At 59.7% G+C, this 21,522-nt stretch overlaps 2 protein-coding genes across 2 annotated transcripts; one reads left to right on the forward strand and one right to left on the reverse strand.

The window, feature by feature from the left end:
• The first annotated feature begins 287 nt into the window (after positions 1–287).
• Positions 288–19,776, forward strand: Lonp1 (lon peptidase 1, mitochondrial). Its single transcript, XM_076850968.2, has 18 exons — positions 288–738; positions 3,939–4,027; positions 4,721–4,840; positions 6,930–7,161; positions 8,879–8,940; positions 9,333–9,462; positions 9,825–9,908; positions 10,840–11,060; positions 13,190–13,328; positions 14,080–14,258; positions 16,057–16,144; positions 16,396–16,518; positions 16,601–16,717; positions 17,768–17,908; positions 18,000–18,165; positions 18,668–18,885; positions 18,967–19,131; positions 19,420–19,776. Exons 1-18 carry the CDS (start codon positions 319–321, stop codon positions 19,600–19,602), a joined length of 2,877 nt encoding a protein of 958 aa, XP_076707083.1. The 5' UTR covers positions 288–318; the 3' UTR covers positions 19,603–19,776.
• A 95-nt stretch (positions 19,777–19,871) lies between these two features.
• Rpl36 (ribosomal protein L36) lies at positions 19,872–20,794 on the reverse strand. Its single transcript, XM_076850982.1, has 4 exons — positions 20,701–20,794; positions 20,435–20,529; positions 20,070–20,204; positions 19,872–19,993 (listed from the first exon to the last, which is right to left on the reverse strand). The coding sequence occupies exons 2-4, from the start codon at positions 20,525–20,527 to the stop codon at positions 19,904–19,906; spliced, it is 318 nt and encodes a 105-aa protein (XP_076707097.1). The 5' UTR covers positions 20,528–20,529; positions 20,701–20,794; the 3' UTR covers positions 19,872–19,903.
• Positions 20,795–21,522: the final 728 nt, after the last annotated feature.

The raw sequence follows: 21,522 nt of genomic DNA on the forward strand, positions 1-21,522 counted from the left end.
CTCGAATGCAACTTCACGGCCCAGAGCTTGGCCATGCGTATGTCACCCACTCCCCTAAGCGCGTGCACAGGGAGCCATAAGTTCTCAAAGGCTTGCAGCATCAGTTCTTTCTACAGCTTTCCCGGTGACCCGATAGCTCTGCAGCGCGTGAGGTGGGAGGCCGAGGGAGTTGCCCCGCCCACCACAAGCCCCTCCCATGGGCGTGGCTTCTAGCGCCACGCCCTCCTCGGGGCCGCGGCACGCGCCAGGCGTCACGTGCGCCCCGGCCCGGAGAGCGGAAATGACGTGACTCCCGCGCGCCCCCAGTATGGCCGGGCCATGGCGGCGAGCACAGGCTACGTGCGGCTGTGGCGCGCGGCGCGGTGCTGGGCTCTACGCCGGCCGCTGCTGGCCGCCGCCGGGGGGAGGGGCCCGACCGCGGCCGGCGCGTGGCTGCCCAGAGGCCGGAGGGCCTGCGACGCTTCGCCTCCTTGGGCGCTTTGGGGCCGAGGCCCGGCAGCCGCCGGCCAGTGGCGAGGGCTTTGGGAAGCGAACAGCCGCGGCAGCGGGGCATTCTCGGGCGGCGAGGATGCCGCCGACGGGGGCGGGGAGGAAGGCGCAGGGGGCGGTGCGGGCGCCGGGGAAGGCCCGGTCATAACGGCGCTCACGCCCATGACGATCCCGGACGTGTTCCCGCACCTGCCGCTCATCGCCATCACCCGCAACCCCGTGTTCCCGCGCTTTATCAAGATCATCGAGGTAATGGGAGCCCCCGCCTCGGCCTTGGTTTCCCCACCTCTGCAAGTGACAGGTTGGACCGAGGGATCGCGTAGCGCCCTCAGGCCGCAGAACTTTCTCCGAAGTTTCTCAGAGTTTGCAGTTGGAGTCTCGTCCGCGCGGCACTGGTGGGGTGCTCCTGAGCAAATGCCTCGCCCTTTTGAGTTCCTTGGGTTTGTTAGAGGAGTTGGGCTCCGTGAGCTTAGGACTCCCTTCGAGCCCTAATGGTGGAAGGCCGGGCGGACCAGAGGCAGTATTGCAGCCCGCTTACTCTTCTGTAACTCCCTCCGGTGACAGTTTAGGAACCTCTTTGGGATCAGGATTCATTTCCTCGTTAAACAACCATTTCTTGATTGCTTGTGCTCTGTCAGGTAGTTTTAGATTCCCTGCCTTTGGAGTTGACCTTCTGTGAGGATGAAATAAGCAGCAGTGACCGCCAGGAATAATAGAGCGAGGAATGGTAAAGAGGCTTGAGGGAGGGGAAGGAGGACGTGAGTTATTCATTCAGCAGTGTTCTTGATGACTGCCAGGGGCAGGCAGAGGAAGGCAGCGGTGAACATCTGGCCTGAGGAGCAGATGTGGAGGTGGAAGAGGCAGTAAACCAGGTCCTTTCAGAGGAAGAGCCATGAGGGGGGCGGGAAGGAGCAGGGTGATGTAAGAGGGAGAAAGCAGTGACTGCAGGAGGCCCTTGTCATTCAGCTTTTAGAGTGAGAAGAACCCAAATGCCTCTCCCCCACCTACCACCCCCTCCCCTTTAAAATCAGTGGGAGAAGTCCAGGGAGGAGAAAGGTTATCAGTTAATCCTGTAAGCAGGGTCACACAGTGAGTCAGCCTCTGCTCACATTCCAGAGTCTGGATAAATAAATAAATCCCAAGGATCGCTTGGAAGGGGAAAGGGCAGTGCAGAGAGGCAGCAGCCCAGGAGTGGGGAGGGACAGACGAAGCCCCTCTCCAATTCTGTGTGTCTGAGCTCCTTTTCAAGACCCTTCCTTGATGTTGAGTAATGGTTTCTGGGGCACACACCAGAGCCAGACCCCAAGGAGTCATTCGGCCCCACTACTCTTCAAGTTACTCCTCAAGGCCTTGATTTTCTTGTCTGTGAAATGGACACCAGAGTAGCATCTTACTGCTTGGAGCTGTTGTGGGATTATATGAAGTTCTGTGCCAAGGATTTGGATCTGTGTCTGGCACTTAGTTTGCCTCAGTAGTGAGATGCTGATGCTGCAGTTTGCTACCCAGAGGAAGTTAGAAGTTATGTGGCAACTCCTCCTACGAGTGCTGTGGCAGGTGCACATGGAAGATGTTGGTGACATTTCAGAACTTCTCCCTGAAGGCCTCCGGCCCAGCTTTGACCCCACCCCCAGCTGTCCTCCTTATCTTCCCAGGCTTCTGGGGCCAGGACTGTTCACCAGGCTTGCCTCCCACCCCATAATGACAGATGCCCTTTGCCCCAGTACCCCAGCAGAGAGATGAGTCCTCAAGAAAAGTCCTGTGCCCATCTGGAGCTAGCCAGGAGGGCCAAGCAAGTCACTGTGGACTGCATTAGGAGACCTGGTCGTCAGTGTTTCTGTCGGTGTTACCCTGGAAATAACAAGGATTCTGCCACGGGGATGGAGAGATAGGTGTGGAGGGTGTAGCAGTCAGCTGATGGCAGGGGAGAAGTTGGGGTGGCTTCTTTGGGACCCAATAAACATTTCTGAACCTATTAGCAAATCTCTGTTTATGCTTGATTTTGTAGTTTTTTTAAATTTTATTTTTATTATTATTATTATTTTTTAAATTTTTGATTTTGTAGTTAATACTACTTGCTCTAATAGCTTCTCTCCTAATTGGTGGCCTTTGAATGTGGAGCAGCCTTTCTTAATTTTTGGGTCTTGCATCCTCTTACTGGATACTACACACTTTCTTCCCAGAAAAAGTATGTCTAAGCTGGATTTGGCAGTCTTGCCTGAAATCCCAGCTACTCAGAGGCTTAGGCAAAAGAATTGCAAGTTTGAGGCCAGCGTCAGCAACTTAGTGAGATCCTGCCCTGGAAAATAGTAAGGACTGGGAATGTAGCTCAGTGGTAGAGGACCAGTGGGTTCAATCCCCAGCACTGCAAAATAAATAAATAAATAAATAAAATAAAATAAATAAATACAGCGTCAGGTGTTACCACCACAAGACAAGAGCCTCTGTTAGTCCTCGGTGTGGTCCCTGGGCCAGCAGCTTCAGTGTCACCTGGCAGTCAGTTTGAAACGCTGTTTCTGGGGCCCACCCCAGGCCTCCTGGATCAGAAATTGCATGGATGGGGCCCCGCCAACAGTTTAAGCAGTCCTGCAACTGATCCTGTTAAAGTTTAAGGTTCATTAACTAAGACTTGGCCAGGAATGAGTGGAGGGAATCAGCTGAGTCTCAGATGGCTGCACCCTGCCAGCCAGATGCTTCCTGGAGGACAATGGAGCCCTGGCCCGCCCCTGGGATGACACCAAGAGTGCTGTGGTCTGGGGTGTGAACATGAGGAGATAGTTCCTGTGAGAGTGTGGCCTGTACAGAGGCCACGTTTGACCTCCACATATGTTGTCCTGACATTAAGAAAAGCAGAATGGTTATGATTTTCAAACTCAGACATTTTGCCACTGAAACAGCTTTTTTTTTTTTTTTTAATATTTTTTAGTTGTAATTGACATAATACCTTTATTTTATATATAGTGCTGAGGATTGAACCCAGGGCCTCATATGTGCTAGGCGAGTGCTCTACCACTAAGCCACAACCCCAGCCCTGAAACAGCTTTTTGAGTGGGATGCTAAAGCAATTTCTTGGTTCTGGTTATTTGTCTACTTTGAACTTTTTTTAATACTTTTTTTAAAAAATATTTTTTAGTTGTCAGTGGACCTTTGTTTTATTTATTTATATGTGGTGCTGAGAATTAAACCCAGGGCCTCACACATGCTAGGCAAGCACTCTACCACTGAGTCCCAGCCCCTGAATTTACTTTGGAAACGCGGGAGGGACCACTATACTAGGTAATACTGTTCTGCCCCATCCCCTTCCGATAACCCCACCCCTGTCCTTTAGGTCCAGATTCCTGGACCACGTTGATTAGTGTCCTGAATCAGGTTAGCATGTCCCTAGAGAGTAAAACTGTCGAGTGTCAGTAGAAGACCTGCCCTGCATTTCACTCGGGTTGTTGTCATGCTAGGTTAAAAATAAGAAGTTGGTTGAGCTGTTGAGAAGGAAAGTCCGTCTTGCCCAGCCATATGTCGGCGTCTTTCTAAAGAGAGATGACAAGTAAGTGGCATTTTTCCTTCATTCTTTTGTTGAAGGGGCTTTGGCGCCTGGCTCCCTGCAGTTTGCTGTGTAGAGTAGCGTGGACCTTTCCCCTTGACCTAAGAGGAGCCCCGGCTAAGGGCTGGGCAGAATGCCTCTCTAGTCGCAGCTGAGGACTCCGCTGGTGGCTCCTGCACTGAGCTCCCGGGCTCTGTGTAGAGTGCTGGCCGTGCCTGGCTCCACCCTAGCACTGAGCAGGGAATCTGCAAACTGTCAAGATGAGGGATCTAGCTTCAAGGACCTGTAGTGTTAAAAGGCACCTGGGAGGCTGCTCGAGTGCCGAGCCAGCCGGAGGTCTCTTCCAAGTTACAGGAGAGTGGAAGAGAGCCCTTCCTCAACTCCAGGCTGGCGAGGAGCCGCCCTGTGGAGGTCACCCTGTGGGAGCCCAGGGCGCCACTCTGCTTTTTGCTTTTAATTTTTTTTCTTCCAGCTGTAGATGGACAGAATGTCTTTATTTTATTTAGTATGTGGTGCTGCGGCTCCAATCCAGTGCTCCCGTGTGTTGGGCAAGTGCTGTGCCACTGAGCCGTGCCCTAGCCCCAGGCCACTGTGTGTAAAGTGCCAGCAGGGCGCTGGCAGGGCCCTTCTATCCCACACACCCCTGACGCTGTGCGCCCTGCAGCTCGGCTCATGCACCTTTCTGCTGTCCCTCAGCAATGAGGCCGATGTGGTCGAGAGCTTGGAGGAGATCTACCACACGGGGACGTTTGCCCAGATCCACGAGATGCAGGACCTTGGAGATAAGCTGCGCATGATCGTCACAGGACACAGAAGGTGTGTGAGCTGACCAGCAAGGGGCTTTGTCATGTGGGACCCTTGCACATGAGGCAGGTACAAAGAGCAGCCCTGGAGTGCCCCGTCCCTGCATGGATCCACCCTGTCAATCAGCCTTATGCAGATTCATTATAAGCACTAAGAGCAAAGTAGTGGACAAAGGCTGAGGTTTGTCACCACAGAGAGTAGCAAGCTGTCTCAGATGCTGGCAGTTGGGAGAGCCTTTCCTCCAGGTGCCTAGGCCTGTGCCTACCGCAAGTGCACACAGATGGCAAGTTCTTCCACTTCTCTGACCCCCAGCTTAAAGTGCCTCTGTCCATGGTTGTGTGAGTGAGAGTGTGTGGTTCTGCTGAATGTGGAGCAAGGGCCTCGCACATCTAGGCAAGTGCTTTACCACTGAGCACACCCAGCCCCTGCTTAACGTTTGCAGCAATGGGTTTTCAGTAGGAGCACCTGCCTGTATCATGCTGAGTAGCACGTAAAACCTTCATAACCTCCTTAGCCTTTTGGTCATTACCAGTCACTCTAGAACATCTGTCATCCCAGCAACTTGAGAGGCTGAGGCAGGAGGATTGCAAGTTTGGCTGATCAATCAAGAGGTCAGAAGATGCTGAGGGGTGGTGCTGGGGTGGTGGCTCAGTGGTAGAGCACTTGCCCAGCACGTGCGAGACCTTGGGTTAGATCCTCGGCACCACATCAAAACAAAATAAAGGTATTGCGTACAACTAAAAAATAAAAAAAGATGCTAGCCTGGCATCAGTGGTTGAGTGTCCCTGGGTTCCATCCCAGGTACCTAAAAAAAAAAAAAAAAAACAGGCTGGTGTGCTCCAGGAGCATCCTTCTGGAGCATGCGTCTCCTCAGAGCCCTGTACCCAGGTCCCTGCGGGAAAAGTCTCAGCGAGTGAGTTTCTAAAAAGCCACTCGTTGGGCCCCTCTTGGAGTCTGTTGAGTCTGGAGTCCTCCCTGATCTCTTTATTCTCTGTGTGTGTGTGTGTGTCTCTCTCTTTTTTGGTGGTGCTGGGGTTGGACCCAGGGCCTTGTGCGTGTGGGGCGGGCCCTCTGCCAGCTGAGCTGCCTCTCCAGCCCTGGGCCCTCCCTGTTCTTACAGAGGCTTTTCTTGTGTCAGCGGCAGGACTAGGCATTGGTTCAGAGACATGCTGGAGGTGTCCCACTGCCACAGGCTTCCAGGCCCTTGTCCTCTGCTCCTGGGGTAGGGATGAGCTGCCGCCTCTGCCCCTGGAAGGATTCCTGGGCCAGGGGAAGGAATAAGATGCAGTGGAAATGAATAAAAGCAGAGGAGACCGCCTGCGCCCCGCAGGCTGTCAGGTTTTATTTTGCTGGGTGTTCTCAGTCTCTGGCGATGACTTGAGGCGGGAGGATGTGCGTGGCTGCACTCTTTTATGCAAGGGATAAATCCGTGTGGGGGTGGGACCAGCTGCCTGGGGACACCGAGGGGCAGCAGGGAACCCTACAGAAGCAGGCCTGCCAGCCCCTGAGGCTTGAGGTTTGCCCAGCACCCTGGTGCCTGTCCTGGGCACGTCAGAGGCCAGTTGTCAGGGGCCCAGTGTCAGCCAGGCTCTGACTGCATCCCAGGAGGCTCTCAGGTCACCCTCTGAGGAAGGTACTGCTACTACCCAGTGTGGCGGAGGACAGACCCTCGAGGCCAAAGGCTTATTTCCGTTTATCTCATACCGAGGGCCTGTCTCTCGGGTGCTAGACTGCATGCAGAAAATGGTCACAGGAGGGAGGACAGATGGAAGCTCTGAGGTCACACTGCATTCATATGGAAGAGGGTGTTGGGGAGTGGCTGCAGAGGTGTTCTTGAAACTGAGTCAGAAGGGAATGAAGAAACCCCTGGGTGGGGGCATGGTCACAGTGCATGGCCTTGGGGAGGGGCCTGTGCCCTGCTAGCTGGCATCTCCTCCCAAAGACTCGGGGGCTTGACTCCCTCGGAATGTCCTGGGCCGTCTCTGGGCCTCTGAGAAAGCAGCTCAGCCTCTAACACAAGGAGCTTGTGTCCACTCTGCCTCTGTGACTGAGGTGCTGGGCTCACTGCCTCAGCCTCACCTCCACCTCATTCCCTTCCCAGGATTCATATCAACAGGCAGCTGGAGGTGGAGCCAGAGGAGCCGGAGGTGGAAAACAAGCAGAAGCCCCGGCGGAAGCCCAAGCGGGGCAAGAAGGAGGCGGAGGATGACCTGGGCACCAAGCCCCAGCTGGAGGTGGCGCCGGAGCCCACCTCGGACTCTTCCAGTGGGGTGCTCATGGTGGAGGTTGAGAACGTAGTCCACGAGGACTTCCAGGTCACTGAAGAAGTCAAAGTGAGTCTGGTCATGCAGGTCTCCCTCTAGTGGCCCCGTGGCCTGGGCAGGACTTGCTGCCTGCCCCTGGGCCAGGCCCGCAGGAGTCCCGCCCTGGAGTGAGCAGCACAGCTCCTCCCAGCAGCCTCAGGTGGAACTGGGCCAGAGGGTGAAGGCTGAGCCAGGCCTTCCTCTTATGGGGGGGCAGGTTTTGACCCGCGTCCAGACAGCTCGAGTCCACCCTGCAGGAGTCTCCAGCTTCCACCAGAGTACCTCTGTCCCCGCTCCACCCTCCAAGCAGGGGACCCCTGGCTGCTCCATAGGAAAGAATCAGCCTTTGGCCCCTAGGTCCCAGACCTTGACAGTCCTGCCGCCTTCTTTGAGCCAAGAGCCAGCCTTTGATGTCCCTGGGGGCAGGGCCATTTAGCAAGCTAATCAAAGGCCTGGGGTGTATGTGACTCTCGGGGTGTGCCTCATGTCACTGGCTGCCTCCCTAAGGAAAGCATGATCCAGATGGGGCCACAAGGGATGGTCTGGGCCCTTTGTGGTTGTGTCCCCTGGGGCTCTGCTGAGGATGCGGGGGCTCCTCCTAGCAGTGCGGGATCAACCGGTGCTGTTGGCTGTGGGTGCTGCACTTGTGCTGGCCTGGGTAGATAGTCCCATGCACAAGGCCACGTGCTGGGTGGAAACGGGCTTTCAGTGACCTGGTGTGGCTGAGGACGGAGGTGAAAACTTACTTACACTCATTTAAACTTAAAGAGCTGCCCGTGGTGTAATCCCAGCAGCTCTGGAGGCTAAGGCAGGAGGATCACAAGTTCAGGATCAGCCTCAGCAACTCAGCAAGGCCCTAAGCAACTCAGTGAGACCCTGTGTCTAATTAAAATATAGAAAAGGTCTGGGGATGTGGCTCAGTGGCTAAGCGCCCCTGGGCTGCTAGAGCCCAGTTCAGTCCTTGGTAACAAAAAAAAGAAAGCTTGGCCAGTGGCTCTGCTGCAGTGGAGAGCGTGGTATTGGTGTCCCCTGGGAATCTGCAGCAGGGCCGGGCGGGCGGGCCTCACAGTGCTGTGGTGATGGGTAGGAGGCCTCCAGTGAGCCTGCAGAGGTGAACTCAGTTCAGGGCCACACTAGTGACTAGAGGCCAGGCTAGACGTCATACAGCGTGACTGGCAGCCCCTGCAGGCCACTTGTGTGCTCATGGGCTATGCCCTGCTCAGAGCCTGTGGCGTTTTGGGAACAGTGAGGTGTGGTTCATGCTCCAGCAGTGACACTGGCCTCCCCATGGCTTCCAGAGTTGGCAAGAAGGAAAACAGGCCTCTGTCATGCCCATAGCGCCCACAGCGGAGGGCCTCTGTCTCTGGAGAGAGCCTGGTGCGAGGTTCCAGGATGTGGTGGGCTGAGAGCCCTGGTGGCGTATAGGCTGTAGTGTGGGTGAGGGTGAGGAGCACAGAGCTTCAGGTGCAGGAGGAGGCTGAGATGGGCCCCACCCTTTCCTCCCAAGGTGGCCTATTCTGAGGACCAGGCTCAGGGGGTCTGAGGAGACAGGCTTTGGTTTTAGGTTTCACTCCTTGAAAGTGAACTTCTTTCACTGAAGATGTGGGTCTCCTTGGTTTCCAAGCCCAGATCTAGCCTCAGTGGACAGGGAGCTGATGGAGTGGCGGGTGGGCGGGGCTCCTGGGCCACACCCCCTGCTGGCCTTGGCTTCTAGGCCCATGTAACTGCCCGTCTCCCCACTCACCAGGCCCTGACCGCTGAGATTGTGAAGACCATCCGTGACATCATCGCTTTGAACCCCCTCTACAGGTCTGTCCCCCACGTGAGTGGCTGGCGTGCCCTGGGGTCACGCTGGGCCTGCCTGAGGCCCTTTATGCAGCGGGTGGCAGGGGCGTTGCAAGAGGGCCATCCTGCAGAACACAGGGACTGCTCTGTGCAGGGGACACCCTACACCCAGAGACCTGGGGTGTTTCCCCTTCCTGCCCTTCCTGGTGTGTCCTGGAGCCAGTGCTCTAATCGTCTGGAGGAGAGGGCCGGAGTCTTGTGGGGGCGGATCACCACCTGCTGCGGGGGGCCGCAGGAGGTCTAGGCTGGGGCACAGCAGGCCCTCTTGGCTCTGGCCCTAGGCCTCTTTGGGGATAACAGTGCAGTGAGGGTGAAGGCCTGGCTGCTGTGGCAATGTCCCCCCTCGTCCCTTGCAGGGAGTCAGTGCTGCAGATGATGCAAGCAGGCCAGAGGGTGGTGGACAACCCCATCTACCTGAGCGACATGGGTGCTGCGCTGACTGGGGCTGAGTCCCACGAGCTGCAGGATGTCCTGGAGGAGACCAACGTGAGTGACCTCCTGCCTGGCTGTCCCTGTGCGGTGCTGGGCGCCGGGCAGCACTGTGAGGTGACTGCGGTCAGCAGGCTCTGTGGGTCTATGTGGGCCACTGGCGAGTCAGCCTGCCTTCAGTCCTGTCCTCAGGTGTCACCTGCCTTTGCCATTCTGTGGACGTGCACACTTGTGGGCGTCTTGGGCATGTGGCCGCAGACCCCGGGGCCTTGTCGGGAAGGCGTTTTCAAGACTGCTGTGTGTCGGGGAGGCGTGGGCAGCTTCCTCCCTCTCTTGGCAGCTCTGGGGTATTGCTGTCGCCACCCTGCACGTGCGCAGGCCGACTCCTGACCATGAGGTTGCCCTCCCTCTCTCGGCAGATCCCCAGGCGGCTGTACAAGGCCCTCTCTCTCCTGAAGAAGGAGTTCGAGCTGAGCAAGCTCCAGCAGCGCCTCGGGCGGGAGGTGAGCCAGCGACTGGGCTGCCCCGGGGAAGACGGGCGACCGGGTCATGAGAGGGAGTCACCAGGCTGGTCTCAAACTCCTGGGCTCAGTTGATCTTCCTGCCTCAGCCTCCCAAGTCGCTAGGAACTCAGGCGCCACTGCACCTGGCCAACTCTGACTCACGGTCCATAAGCTCTCGGCCCTTTTATTGTTCTGGGCTGTGAAACCGTCCCAGAGTCATAAGCCCAAGAGAATGAGAGCTGTCCCACGTCTGTCCCAGGTCTGTCCCAGGTCCTGGTGAGAGTTTCTGTACGCCCCTCCCCCAATGCTGGCTGCAGGTGGGAGCCAGGCTGGGAGGGGCCAGACTGCACCTGTGCTGGGTCCTCGGAGGCCCTGGAGCCTATCCTTGGCCGGCTTGGACGTCGCTCTTGGAGCCCCGGTGGTATTTTGGTGTGACCCGCTTTTCCCACTTAGTTTTAGGTAGAATTCACTCCCGCCTAGATCTGGGAAGCCTAGAATATTGGGCAGCTCTCACAGGAAGCAGGGCAGTAGGCGGTGGGCTGAGCTGCAGTGCGGGCCTCTGCCCTGTCTGAGAAGCTGGGAGGCCAGCCAGCCAGCCTTCCTGGGGCACCAGTGCTCATCAGGAGCTGCGCCGGGGGACACTGGGTTAAGCATAGGAGGGGCTGGGCGTGGCAGTGCCCCCGTGGGGAAAGGCAGCCTGGGCAGCAGTAGCAAGACCCCAGGTCTTGACAAGTGCAGCTCAGTGTAGGATTCGCCTGCCACATGCCAGGCCTGGGTCCCACCCCAGCACCACGTGCACAGAGGAGAGATGGCATGGGGCTGGCACTCGGGCTCTTGAGTCCTGAGTGCGGGCGGACTGCCTGCCGCCGCCCTGAGCCCCCCCCCCCCCCCCCCCCCCCCCCCCCCCCCCCCCCCCCCCGTGTCTTCGCAGGTGGAGGAGAAGATCAAGCAGACCCACCGCAAGTACCTCCTGCAGGAGCAGCTGAAGATCATCAAGAAGGAGCTGGGCCTGGAGAAGGAGGACAAGGACGCCATCGAAGAGAAGTTCCGTGAGCGGCTGAAGGAGCTGGTGGTGCCCAAGCATGTCATGGACGTGGTGGACGAGGAGCTGAGCAAGCTGGGCCTGCTGGACAACCACTCGTCGGAGTTCAAGTGAGCGCCGCCTTCCGCGCGGACCTCAATTCCCAGCAGTGGGTGGGCCAGGAGGTGGTGTCTGCGGGTAGATTGTCACAGAGAGTGTGTGTGGAGAGGCTCCAGGTGTGTCACTTTCCTTGTCCCGGTTGGAACTGCCACCGTCTCCCTGATGGTACAGATGAGCAGATTGGGGCCTGGTGATCAGGGCCCTGGGCTAGGAGGTGACCACAGGATTGAGGGCAGGGGGTGCCTGGCTTAGAGCCAGACCACCCCAAGACCACCTCTGCTTCTGTCCCCTGAGAGCAGCTAGGAAATGGCCAGGTCTTCCTGTGGCCCTGGCCTTGCCGGGCCTGTTTCCTCGAATACTGTCGCAAGTGGGGAAAGCCTACTGGGCTGGAGGAGCCCACGTGGTACCCACGCCTGCCACGCACAGCCGTGCTGTCTGGCCCCTCCCTGCACAGCTCACTCTGCCTGTGGCCCAGGAACCGAGCTTCCCAGCAGGCTGCTCCAGGAAGGGAGAGGCTGGCCTCAAGGACTTGTCAGTGGGCTTGGTGGCCGGGCTGAGGCCCTGGGACAGCTCTCATCGGTGGTACTGGGGATTGGGCCCAGGGTCATTGTACAGCTGAGTTCTCTCCCAGACCTTTTTATTTTTTGGAGACAGTCTTCCTAAGTTGTTGCTGGCCTTGAACCTGGCAGTCCTGCCTCGGCCTCCTGAGGCTCTGAGATCACAGAAGGCTCTGAGACAGCTCTTCAGAGGCGGCCTGACCCAGGCAGGCACCCAGTCCTGGGTGTCTTGGCTACTGGGCCAGATCCCCTGGCCCGGAACACTTGGGAAGGCATTGGAGCTTTAGCACCCAACTCCTGCTTCTGGGGTGGCATCTAAATGTCCCACTGCTGCTGTGACAGTTCCTTAAGATGACAATGCCTTAAGAAGATCTAGCACACCATCTTGAGTTCTGGGGCGGGAGTCCAGTGGAGGTCTCTCAGGCTGGTCCCTCCTGAGGCCCTGGGAGAGTTGCATCCTGCCTCTTCCTGCTCCTAGAGTCCCCTAGCCTTCCAGGAGCTCCTGGGCCCGTCTCCATCTGCAGAGCCAGCAGTACAGTGTCCTCTAGGCTCTGACCTCCTGCTCCCTCACTCCTAAGGACCCCTGGTGACACTGGGTCTCAGATGACCCAGTGTGTCCACCTCTGGGGTCCTTCTGCAGGACTCCTGGGAGGCGGCATGTTTCACAGGTCGGTGGGGGGTGGATGTTTTGGAAGCCATTTGTCCCCCTGCAAGTGCTATGTCCTCCTAGGGGCTTTGGAAACTTGGGGACCAGCCCTCCAGGCCTGGAGCTCCCTTCCCTTCTGGATGTGCGCCAGTGGGCGTGGCAGACTCTGTGCGGGGGTCTGGGGCTCTGTTTGCTGACCTGGCTGGGCCCTTCCTGAGGCACCGTCCGCCAGGCCCTGGCGTCCCGTCTTACAGGGCAGCTGCAGCAGGCCTCCGGCTGCTGTTCAGCCTGGACACCTGCAGCTGCCTGAGGCTCCTTCAGCCCGAGTCTGGCTGTGGCACTGCCTGGTGACGTCCTCCCACTGGGCTTGGTGTGTCCTTATGTGAATCCCCCGGGCGTGGGGCCCAGTGGGCCATTGATCTGGGCAACCCGTGCCCCAGAGGGTGGACTTCATGTCAGCATGTCCCTAAGTTACCCAATACCTTTCATTCCTTGGTGGCAGTTCTTCCCCAAAGTTAAGAGGTCTCCACCTCCACCCAGCCTGCAGTAACCCTGGCCTTCTCCTCCACTCAAAGTTTGGGTCCAGTTTTCTCCCCGTCCTAAGCCTTGTCCCCTCTGTGCATCTCCCTCAGTCTTGGCCTCGAGGGCACAAGAGGTCAACGTGGCTGTGATGCCCATTAGATCTTAGGCCCTTCTGCGCATCCGGTGTTTGGCTGAGAAGTAGAGCAGGCAGGGCCCCTGTCCCAGGAGCAGAGAGACCCCTAAGTCCCCACCACGATGGCTTTCCAAGGCATTGACTGCCCGGTGGCGCTGCCCTGTGGGCCCACATCGCCCATGGTGGGCACAGCATGTGGTATGAAGGACCCGCACAGCCGTGCGGCTGCTGCGGCAGAGGCCAGGGCACTGGGACCCCACTCACCAGGCTCTGTCATGGCAGTGTCACCCGAAACTACCTCGACTGGCTGACGTCCATCCCCTGGGGCAAGTGCAGCAGGGAGAACCTGGACCTGGCCCGCGCCCAGGCGGTGCTGCAGGAGGACCACTACGGCATGGAGGACGTCAAGAAGCGCATCCTGGTAAGGCCGGGCACAGGGGGCCCCACTGCTCTCCTGGTCTGATGCCAAGGCTGAGTTCCAGGAACGGGGACTTATAAGGGACAGGACTTGACTTGGCTCAGTCCTGGAGGCTGGGAGGGCCCTGAGCGGGATGCTGGCCTCTGTGCTGTGGTGGGAGGCGGCCAGCTGGGACTCTTCCTCTCCTGGGCCAGTACTGCCCTCGCCAGGCCCCACCCCAAACCTGCTGCCATGTGACCACAGAGCTCGTGTGTCCAGTGGTGGGCTCTAGAGGACACGTAGAAGGGCCAGCACTCCTGGCCCTTGCCCCTGTCAAGCACCTTTGGCCCACATCCTGGGTGCCTGGTTGGGGTGCCCAGGGCACATTGGGGAGCGAGGATTGCCATGGTCTCGTGGCCCTGTGCTATGAGGGCCACCTGGTAAGGGTTTGAGGGTGCTGGTGGGGGCTAGTGATGTTGAGGGGCGGGGGGCCTGGGGGCAACAGAAACTGGACAGGAGGGGTGAGAGAGCAGGAGCCGGAGGGAGGTGGGTGTGTGGGGGCATTGACAAGGATGGGTGCAGCCACTGGGCACCTGTAGTTTGGCACCTGGTCATCCAGTTGGATGTGCTGTCTTTCCTGGGGCTGATGGCAGCTCCAGCCAGCCCTTGGAACAAGCCCAGCGCCCTCCTGAATCCCAGGGACTGAGGGAGAGCTGCTCACCCGCTCCGCTCCCGGGGAGAGGCCAAGCCCTGCTGAGCCCCCCTCTGCCTGCAGGAGTTCATTGCCGTCAGCCAGCTCCGCGGCTCCACCCAGGGCAAGATCCTCTGCTTCTATGGCCCACCCGGCGTGGGCAAGACCAGCATTGCCCGCTCCATCGCTCGTGCCCTGAACCGCGAGTACTTCCGCTTCAGTGTCGGGGGTATGACTGACGTGGCCGAGATCAAGGGGCACAGGTGGGCCTGGTGCACCTCCCCTGCACTCACCTCGCCCTTCTGCCCCTGGCTGCCTGTTGGGTGGCTGCCAGAGTGTGTCTGGAAGTGGGCGGGTCCCACAAGTCCAGCTTTGGCCCCACACCTACTTCTCCCCCGCCCCCCTCCCGCCCAGGCTCTTTGGAAGGCTCTTGGCCAGCTCATCAGAGGCCCCGCAGTTGCAACTGGTGTCCTGGCATCCCACTCCCTGGTGCCCTGGTTCTCCAGGCAGAGTTCCTGGGTGGCCTTGCGCCCTGCCCAGCTGCGCCTCCCGGGGAGCTGGGGCAGAGTTGCAGGTGCCAGGGACAGCATCTGCCTGTTCTCTCCTGCATTCAGGCCCAGGACTGGGGCTGGAACTGTGTCCAGTGACTGCATGCTGTGGCCTTGGGTGCGCAGTGAGGGTGCTGCTTTCTCCGAGGGCCTCCTGCCACCCCAGGCCCTAGGCGGTGGTTCTGGAGAAGCTCGGCTGTAGCTTTGGTGCGAGCCAAGCGAGTGCTCCAGGTTGGCCTCGCTGTTTACAGAGCTTGGTGGGCGCGAGGCCTGGGGCCCCATCCCCAACACCACAACAAGGAAGAGAGTCAAGTCTGTTGAAGAGGTGACATCTTTTTTCCCAGTGCTGACATGCCTGGCTGCCAAGGCTCATGGGCATGCCTGGCAGCCTCCCTGCGGAGGCTCTAGGAAAGGGGCTCTAGGAAAGCAGGGGACAGGAGCCACAGCAGGCTGTGGGAGCGGGTACTGAGGCCGAGTGTGCCCTTCCTGGGCGTGCCCTGCAAGGCAGAGGCCACTCCCTGGGGGTGAGGAGACCTTGGTGGAGCAGAGGAGCCAGTGGGCGTCCTCTGAGGTGGAGGGGAGGACACAAGAGGTGCTAAGGGTAGAAGGGCAGGCTTTCTGTGACGACGTCAGTCTGGGTTCCAAGGCAAGGACAAGGACAGGGCACTGATAGCTGGGCTAAAATACATCATCATAGAAGCAGGCCCACAGCTCTCCACAGCTCCCACCTCCCTCTGGATCAAAGCCCAAGTCTTCCTGGAGATCACAGGCCTGTACCCGTCCGGTCCCCTCCCTGCCTTCCCTGCCCCCTCCCCCTGCCCCAGCAGTTCTCACTCAACATGCCAGGCCTGGTCCTGCCTCAGGGCCTTTGTGTGAGCCTTGCCCTCAGCTGGAGAGCTGCTCCTCCAGACACCCACTGGCTCCCTCTCCACCTTTGCTCAGAGCCTCTCCCTGAGTGTTTCTTGCATATCCCACGAGGCCTTCCCGGCGCCCCAGCCCGCTTTCCCCTTCCCAGCAGGTGGGGTCTCTGTGCCCCATGATCCCCCTCTGCCTCCCTGGGCTCTGCCCTGCTGGGCCTTTGCGCAGGACTCCTGTCTCACGTGTCCCTGGGCAGAGCAAGTAGCTAGCTTATCAGGAAGCCCCTGGAGGGAAGGCACCGGGCTGTGGCCAGGCCTGGGGACGCGCCTCGTGTGCCTGTAGTGCAGGTCCTGGAGAGCTGGCCTTGCAGCTGTCCCTTAGGAAGACTTGGACAGGGCTGGTCTGCCATGCCGGGGATGAGGCCGAGTTTCGGCATCTGGGTTGGAGCTGTGAGCTGCGGGGGGAACCCAGGGAGCCCTGTGGTCCAGGCCACTTGTGTCTGGCTGGAGACCCTGCGGCTCGGGTGCGAGGCATGTCAGGGTGACTGTGTGTTCTTGCTACCGGCGGCGGCTCGTAGTTTTGTTATTGCTTGAGTGCAGGGTGTGCTGAGGCCCTGGGACCTAGGCTCCTGACCCAGCTGTGCCCCCCGCTGTAGGCGGACCTACGTAGGGGCCATGCCCGGGAAGATCATCCAGTGCTTGAAGAAGACCAAGACGGAGAACCCCCTGGTCCTGATAGACGAGGTGTGTGCCAGGCGTTGCCCTCCAGCCGCCCCGGCCGTGCTGTGGCCCACCCTTCACTCCCCGGCACACACGCCGCAGGGTGCAGGGTGCCCAGCCCAGGGAGTGCTGTCACTGTAGGGGATCCACCCTACTGGGACCGTCTCAGTGACACTGGCTCTGATAGAGGGAAGGTGTCCCTCTGGCCCCTTGCTGTCCTGAGTGGCACAGGAGTGGGGCAAAGTGTCAGTGCCACCTGCCTTCTGCCACTTCAGGTGGACAAGATAGGCCGGGGTTACCAGGGGGACCCCTCTTCAGCGCTGCTGGAGCTGCTGGACCCGGAGCAGAATGCCAACTTCCTGGACCACTACCTGGACGTGCCCGTGGACCTGTCCAAGGTGTGTGTCCTACTGCCTGGGGCTCCCAGGGGGCGGGGCTGGCCAGGCCCCCTGGAGTGGCAGCACCTGACCACTTTCCCAGGTGCTGTTCATCTGCACGGCCAACGTCACTGAGACCATCCCCGAGCCGCTGAGGGACCGCATGGAGATGATCAACGTGTCTGGCTATGTGGCCCAGGAGAAACTGGCCATTGCGGAGGTGAGGGCCAGAGGCAGGAGCTGCCTTGCTTGGGTCTCAGCTCTGCAAACACTCCTCAGTGCCGCCAGCTGCTGGGCCTGATGCCTGCAGTGGCCCGCTTGGCAGAAGTCCACTCACGGGAGCTGCAGGGTGGATGTGGCCCTGGGTAGGGGCACTGTGGACCGCACAGCGGTAGGTAGATGAGGCCAGAAAGCAAGAGAGGAAATCAGGCACAGGTATCCTTGGAGCACTCTCCTGCCTCGGGGGGTCATGCTGTTCGGTGGCGGGAGCCACTCTAGCGTCCCCTTCTTAAGGTCACACTGAGATGCCTGCCTGCCAGAGACGCTGCACTGGGTGCAGGAAGTGTGCTCACCTGCTCTTGGTGTCACGCTGGGAGTTCTGGCCCAGGCCTGGGTGCTTTGATGGCCTAGATTGGGTGGTCCCCAGCGGCACAGTGGCCTCTGAGGTGCCTGGTTCCACCTGGAGCAGGATCTCCGACTGCTTTCTGGAAAGGCTGCAGGGCCTCTCCGCCCCCCCCCCCCCCCCCCCAGTGTCCTCACCCTGCCCTGCTGAGCCTTCAGTGTCTGGGGCTGGAGGACAGGAGCACAGGACCCCTCAGGAGTCTAGGGACCAACCCCAGGGTAGGATGAATGTGGCTCTGGCCCTGTGTCTCAGATGTCTAAGGCCACACTGCCAGAGCTTAGGGCCACTATGTGATGGGAGCCGTGCTGGGCTCTGGGTGACCTTGGAACCTGTGACCCCACCTTCCTGTTCGCGGAGGCGGGCAGTCAGCAGCCTCACACACTCAGTCTAGTGGTAGGGTGAGCCCAGGGGACCTGGGGGCTTTCCTGTAGGGAGTGGCACACAGGGTGACTGGGACAGCAAGAGGGTCTGTGTTGATGCAGTAGCATAAGAAGAGCAGGACGGGGGCATGTGACCTCTGCAGGGCCAGGCACCTGCAACTCCGCTTGCTTACTGCCTGCTGGTCTCATCTGCCAGCCAGGCCCCAGGTGGGTAGGTGGGGCCTGAGGTCCTGGGCCACTCTGGGCCCTGACAGCACTCCTCCTGTAGAGGTACCTGGTGCCTCAGGCCCGCACCCTGTGTGGCCTGGACGAGAGCAAGGCCAAGCTGTCCTCAGATGTGCTGACCCTGCTCATCAAGCAGTACTGCCGGGAGAGTGGTGTCCGCAACCTGCAGAAGCAGGTAGAGAAGGTGAGTGGCGACTCTGCCCACTGGCCCTGCTCCTGCCCCGCGCTGCCCCCTCCACCCCGCGCCGCCCACCTGCACCCTGCTGTCCACCCAGGTGCTGCGGAAGTCAGCTTACAAGATTGTCAGCGGTGAGGCCGAGTCTGTGGAGGTGACCCCTGAGAACTTGCAGGACTTTGTGGGGAAGCCCGTGTTCACAGTGGAGCGCATGTATGATGTGACACCGCCAGGTGTGGTCATGGGCCTGGCCTGGACCGCCATGGGTGAGCTGGACCCCAGGGCTGCAAGGGGTTTGTAGCTCACCATCCCTTTGGTTGTCTACTGAACACCTTCCCCCTGAGGGACCATGTGGAATGAAGCCCAAGGATTTGGAGCTAAGCAAGAAAAAAGGTGTGGCAGCCAGCATTGGGAGGGTGGGGGCAGCCCCCAGTCTGAGCCCACCCTGACCTAAGGGCAGGGAGCTGGGAAGTGGGTATACTTGGCAGCAGGGCAGCCTGTGAGTGCCAGCTGAGGGCAGCATTGGTTACTGGGGGGTCGGTGTCTTCATGACCCTGGGCAGAGAGGGCCGGTGGTTGGCCATGGGTGGGTGCAGGTTCTGGGCTGTGCAAAGGAGGTTCCAAGTGACTAGAACCCTGCTTGCTCAGGCTGCGTCCACTAAGTTAGTGGGCTCTGGGCCAGCCACGATCTGCCTCCCTGGAAGCAGTAGGCGGCAGAGGCAGGTTTTCAGGACCCACTGGTGGTCACAGGCTCCACACCCTCCTACAGGAGGATCCACCATGTTTATTGAAACGTCCCTGAGGAGGCCACCATTCAAGGGCAATAAGGAGGACCAGGACGGCAGTCTGGAGGTGACGGGCCAGCTGGGGGAGGTGATGAAGGAGAGCGCACGCATTGCCTACACCTTCGCCAGGGCCTTCCTGATGCAGCAGGACCCCAGCAATGGGTACCTGGTCACCTCCCACATCCACCTGCACGTGCCTGAGGTGAGCATTCCCCTCTGCCACCCCAAGACCCCTCCTGCCGCCCTCAACAGTGGCCACCTGTCCACCTATGTCTCCCACCAGGGTGCCACCCCCAAGGATGGCCCTAGTGCTGGCTGCACCATTGTCACGGCCCTACTGTCCTTGGCCATGGATCAGCCCGTCCGGCAGAACCTCGCCATGACGGGCGAAGTTTCCCTCACAGGGAAGATCCTGCCCGTTGGTGGCATTAAGGAGAAGACGATTGCAGTGAGTTCGCAGACCCTCCATGGGACAGGCCGTGGCCACCACTCCCATCACACCTATTGGGCAGGCTGGCCTCCTTGAGCTGGCTGTCCCAGCTGCTCCTTCAGCCCTTTTTTAGACAGTGGACAGTCCCTCTTGGTGTGGGGTCTCCCATTGGCACCCCTGCCCCAGCTATCATGAGGTGGGGCTGGTGTGGAGCAGGGGGGTATGGGTGTGTCCCAGATGACCCAGAAACGAGGGATATGGGGGGCCCAGGGTCCTGGACCTGGCACTCAGCATCCTTGTTTCCAGGCCAAACGTGCTGGGGTGACGTGCATCATCCTGCCCGCGGAGAACAGGAAGGACTTTCACGACCTGGCGGCCTTCATCACCGAGGGCCTGGAGGTGCACTTTGTGGAGCACTACCGGGAGGTCTTCGACATCGCCTTCTCCTGCCCTGGGCAGCAGGCCGAGGCCCTGGCTGTGGAGCGGTGATGGCTGCGGGCAGCAGGCCCAGCCTGGATTGAACTGTGCGCTTGGGGAAGGACGCTGGGCCTGGCAGCAAAGCCACCCACCCGTTGGCTTGGCCAGGTGACCTGGGTCCCAGGTCCTCAATTATAGCTTGATCATGGAGACTGGTGCGATCACGATTAAAGAGCATTTCCTGGACCACTTGCCCGCCTGCTTGTGTGTCAGCTGCCTGCCCCCAGGGCATGTCTGTCCCCAGCAGATGACCCCCCCACACCAAGACGCAGGAGCCATGGTTTTCTGGGACGGTTTATTGAGGAAAGGGGGCTCAGTCCTTCTTGGCAGCTGCCTTTCTCATGGCGGCCAGGACGTTGCTCAGCTCCTCTCGCTTCCTCTTGGCCCGGATGTGTGTTCCCACCTGTGCGGCAAGAAGGCCACCCATCAGCCTGCGCCCCGGGTCCCCTCGCGGCGCACCCCGTTAGCAGCCCACCTACCCTTTTCTTGATGAACTTGAGGGCCCGTTTGTCCTTGGAGACCTTGAGCAGCTCCATGGCACGACGCTCGTAGGGGGCAAAGCCACACACCTCCCGGATCATGTCCCGCACGAACTTGGTGTGCTTGGTCAGGCGCTGGGGGCAGGGGCGGCCGTCAGGGCGGGGGCCGGGCCGGGCCGCACCCGGCCCCCTGCACTCCAGCCCTCACCCTGCCTGCCCCCGGCTGCCGTCCGCAGTATCGCGACACGGGACGGCGGTCCCCGGCCCAGGGCCCAGGCCTGTGGCACACACCCGAGCCTCGCGCCGACGCAGTCCGCCAGGGCTCGCGCCTCTGCCCGGAAGGCCCCGCCGCTCCCAGCACTCACCCCGCGGCGTCGGCTGTGCCTCGGCTTGCTCACGTTCTTGGTCACCTTGTGGCCCTTGTTGAGGCCTACGGCCATGGGGTAGCGCAGAGCCATGGCTGCGGGAGGCGGTGGGGAGAAGGGCTGGGGTGAGTCCCGGCAAGACGCCCGCCACCCCGCGCCGCGGCTTCCTCGGGCACGCTCGCCGGGCCCGGCCACCCTCCAATCCGCCCAGCGGGCCTGGGGGCCCGGATGGCGAAGGATGAAGACTCAGGCGCGAACGGACTCACCTGCTGCTCTCCAATGGCTCCCGGAGCGGAAGGGCCGGCGCCACACGGAACTCTGGGATATCTACTCGCTGCTGGAGGCGCGGACCAGAGAGGCAAGAAGAACGCGCGCGCCCCCTGGCGTCCGGAGGCTCCCTGAGCATGCGCGTTGACCCCGGGACCAGCGGACGTGGTTGTGGTGCCTCAAAGGCCGCCGAGTTTGAAGCTGCAGCTTGTTGGTTAACCCGGAAACAGCAACTTCACCTCCCAGGCCCCCCAGTTTTCCATATGTAAGGTGGCACGAAAACACCTCCATCAATGGGTTTATTGATTTCACGAAGGGAGTGGTCATAGTGCCTCCTGGTGGCATTTGACGTGACGTAAGGTCGTGCCAGGATGCCAGGCCGAGGGATGCCTGCTGAACAACCTTGAATCAGGTGGTGGAAACAACAAAATCTAAAGTTCTAGATTTCCGCGCCCCTTCTACCCCTTCTTCTGTCACTCTTACTTGTCTCTAAGAGACAGCCTCAGTTTGGGACTGGTGTGATGAGGACAGTCTTTCTTGGACAGAGCCCTGGCCAGCTCACAGGAGCAGCTTTTTGTAACATTGTATCCATGCCAGTTATTTTTTACAATTGCTTTATACAAGCAGCACGGGCTTTCCATTTCGACGAGCAGCGTCTGTTTTTAATTGACGTGCAGCTGTGGCCCTCATTAGCCCAACCTCCCTAAGCTACAGCGTCATCCTCAGAATGGGAACAAGTGTAAGACCAAACTCCAACAGTGAGGCCTAAGATCCTTGACCTCAAGGGCGTGGGGCCTGGTTACACTATTGCTGATGCTGCA

The sequence above is a fragment of the Callospermophilus lateralis genome, chromosome 1 (assembly GCF_048772815.1).
Source record: "Callospermophilus lateralis isolate mCalLat2 chromosome 1, mCalLat2.hap1, whole genome shotgun sequence".
NCBI lineage: Eukaryota > Metazoa > Chordata > Mammalia > Rodentia > Sciuridae > Callospermophilus > Callospermophilus lateralis.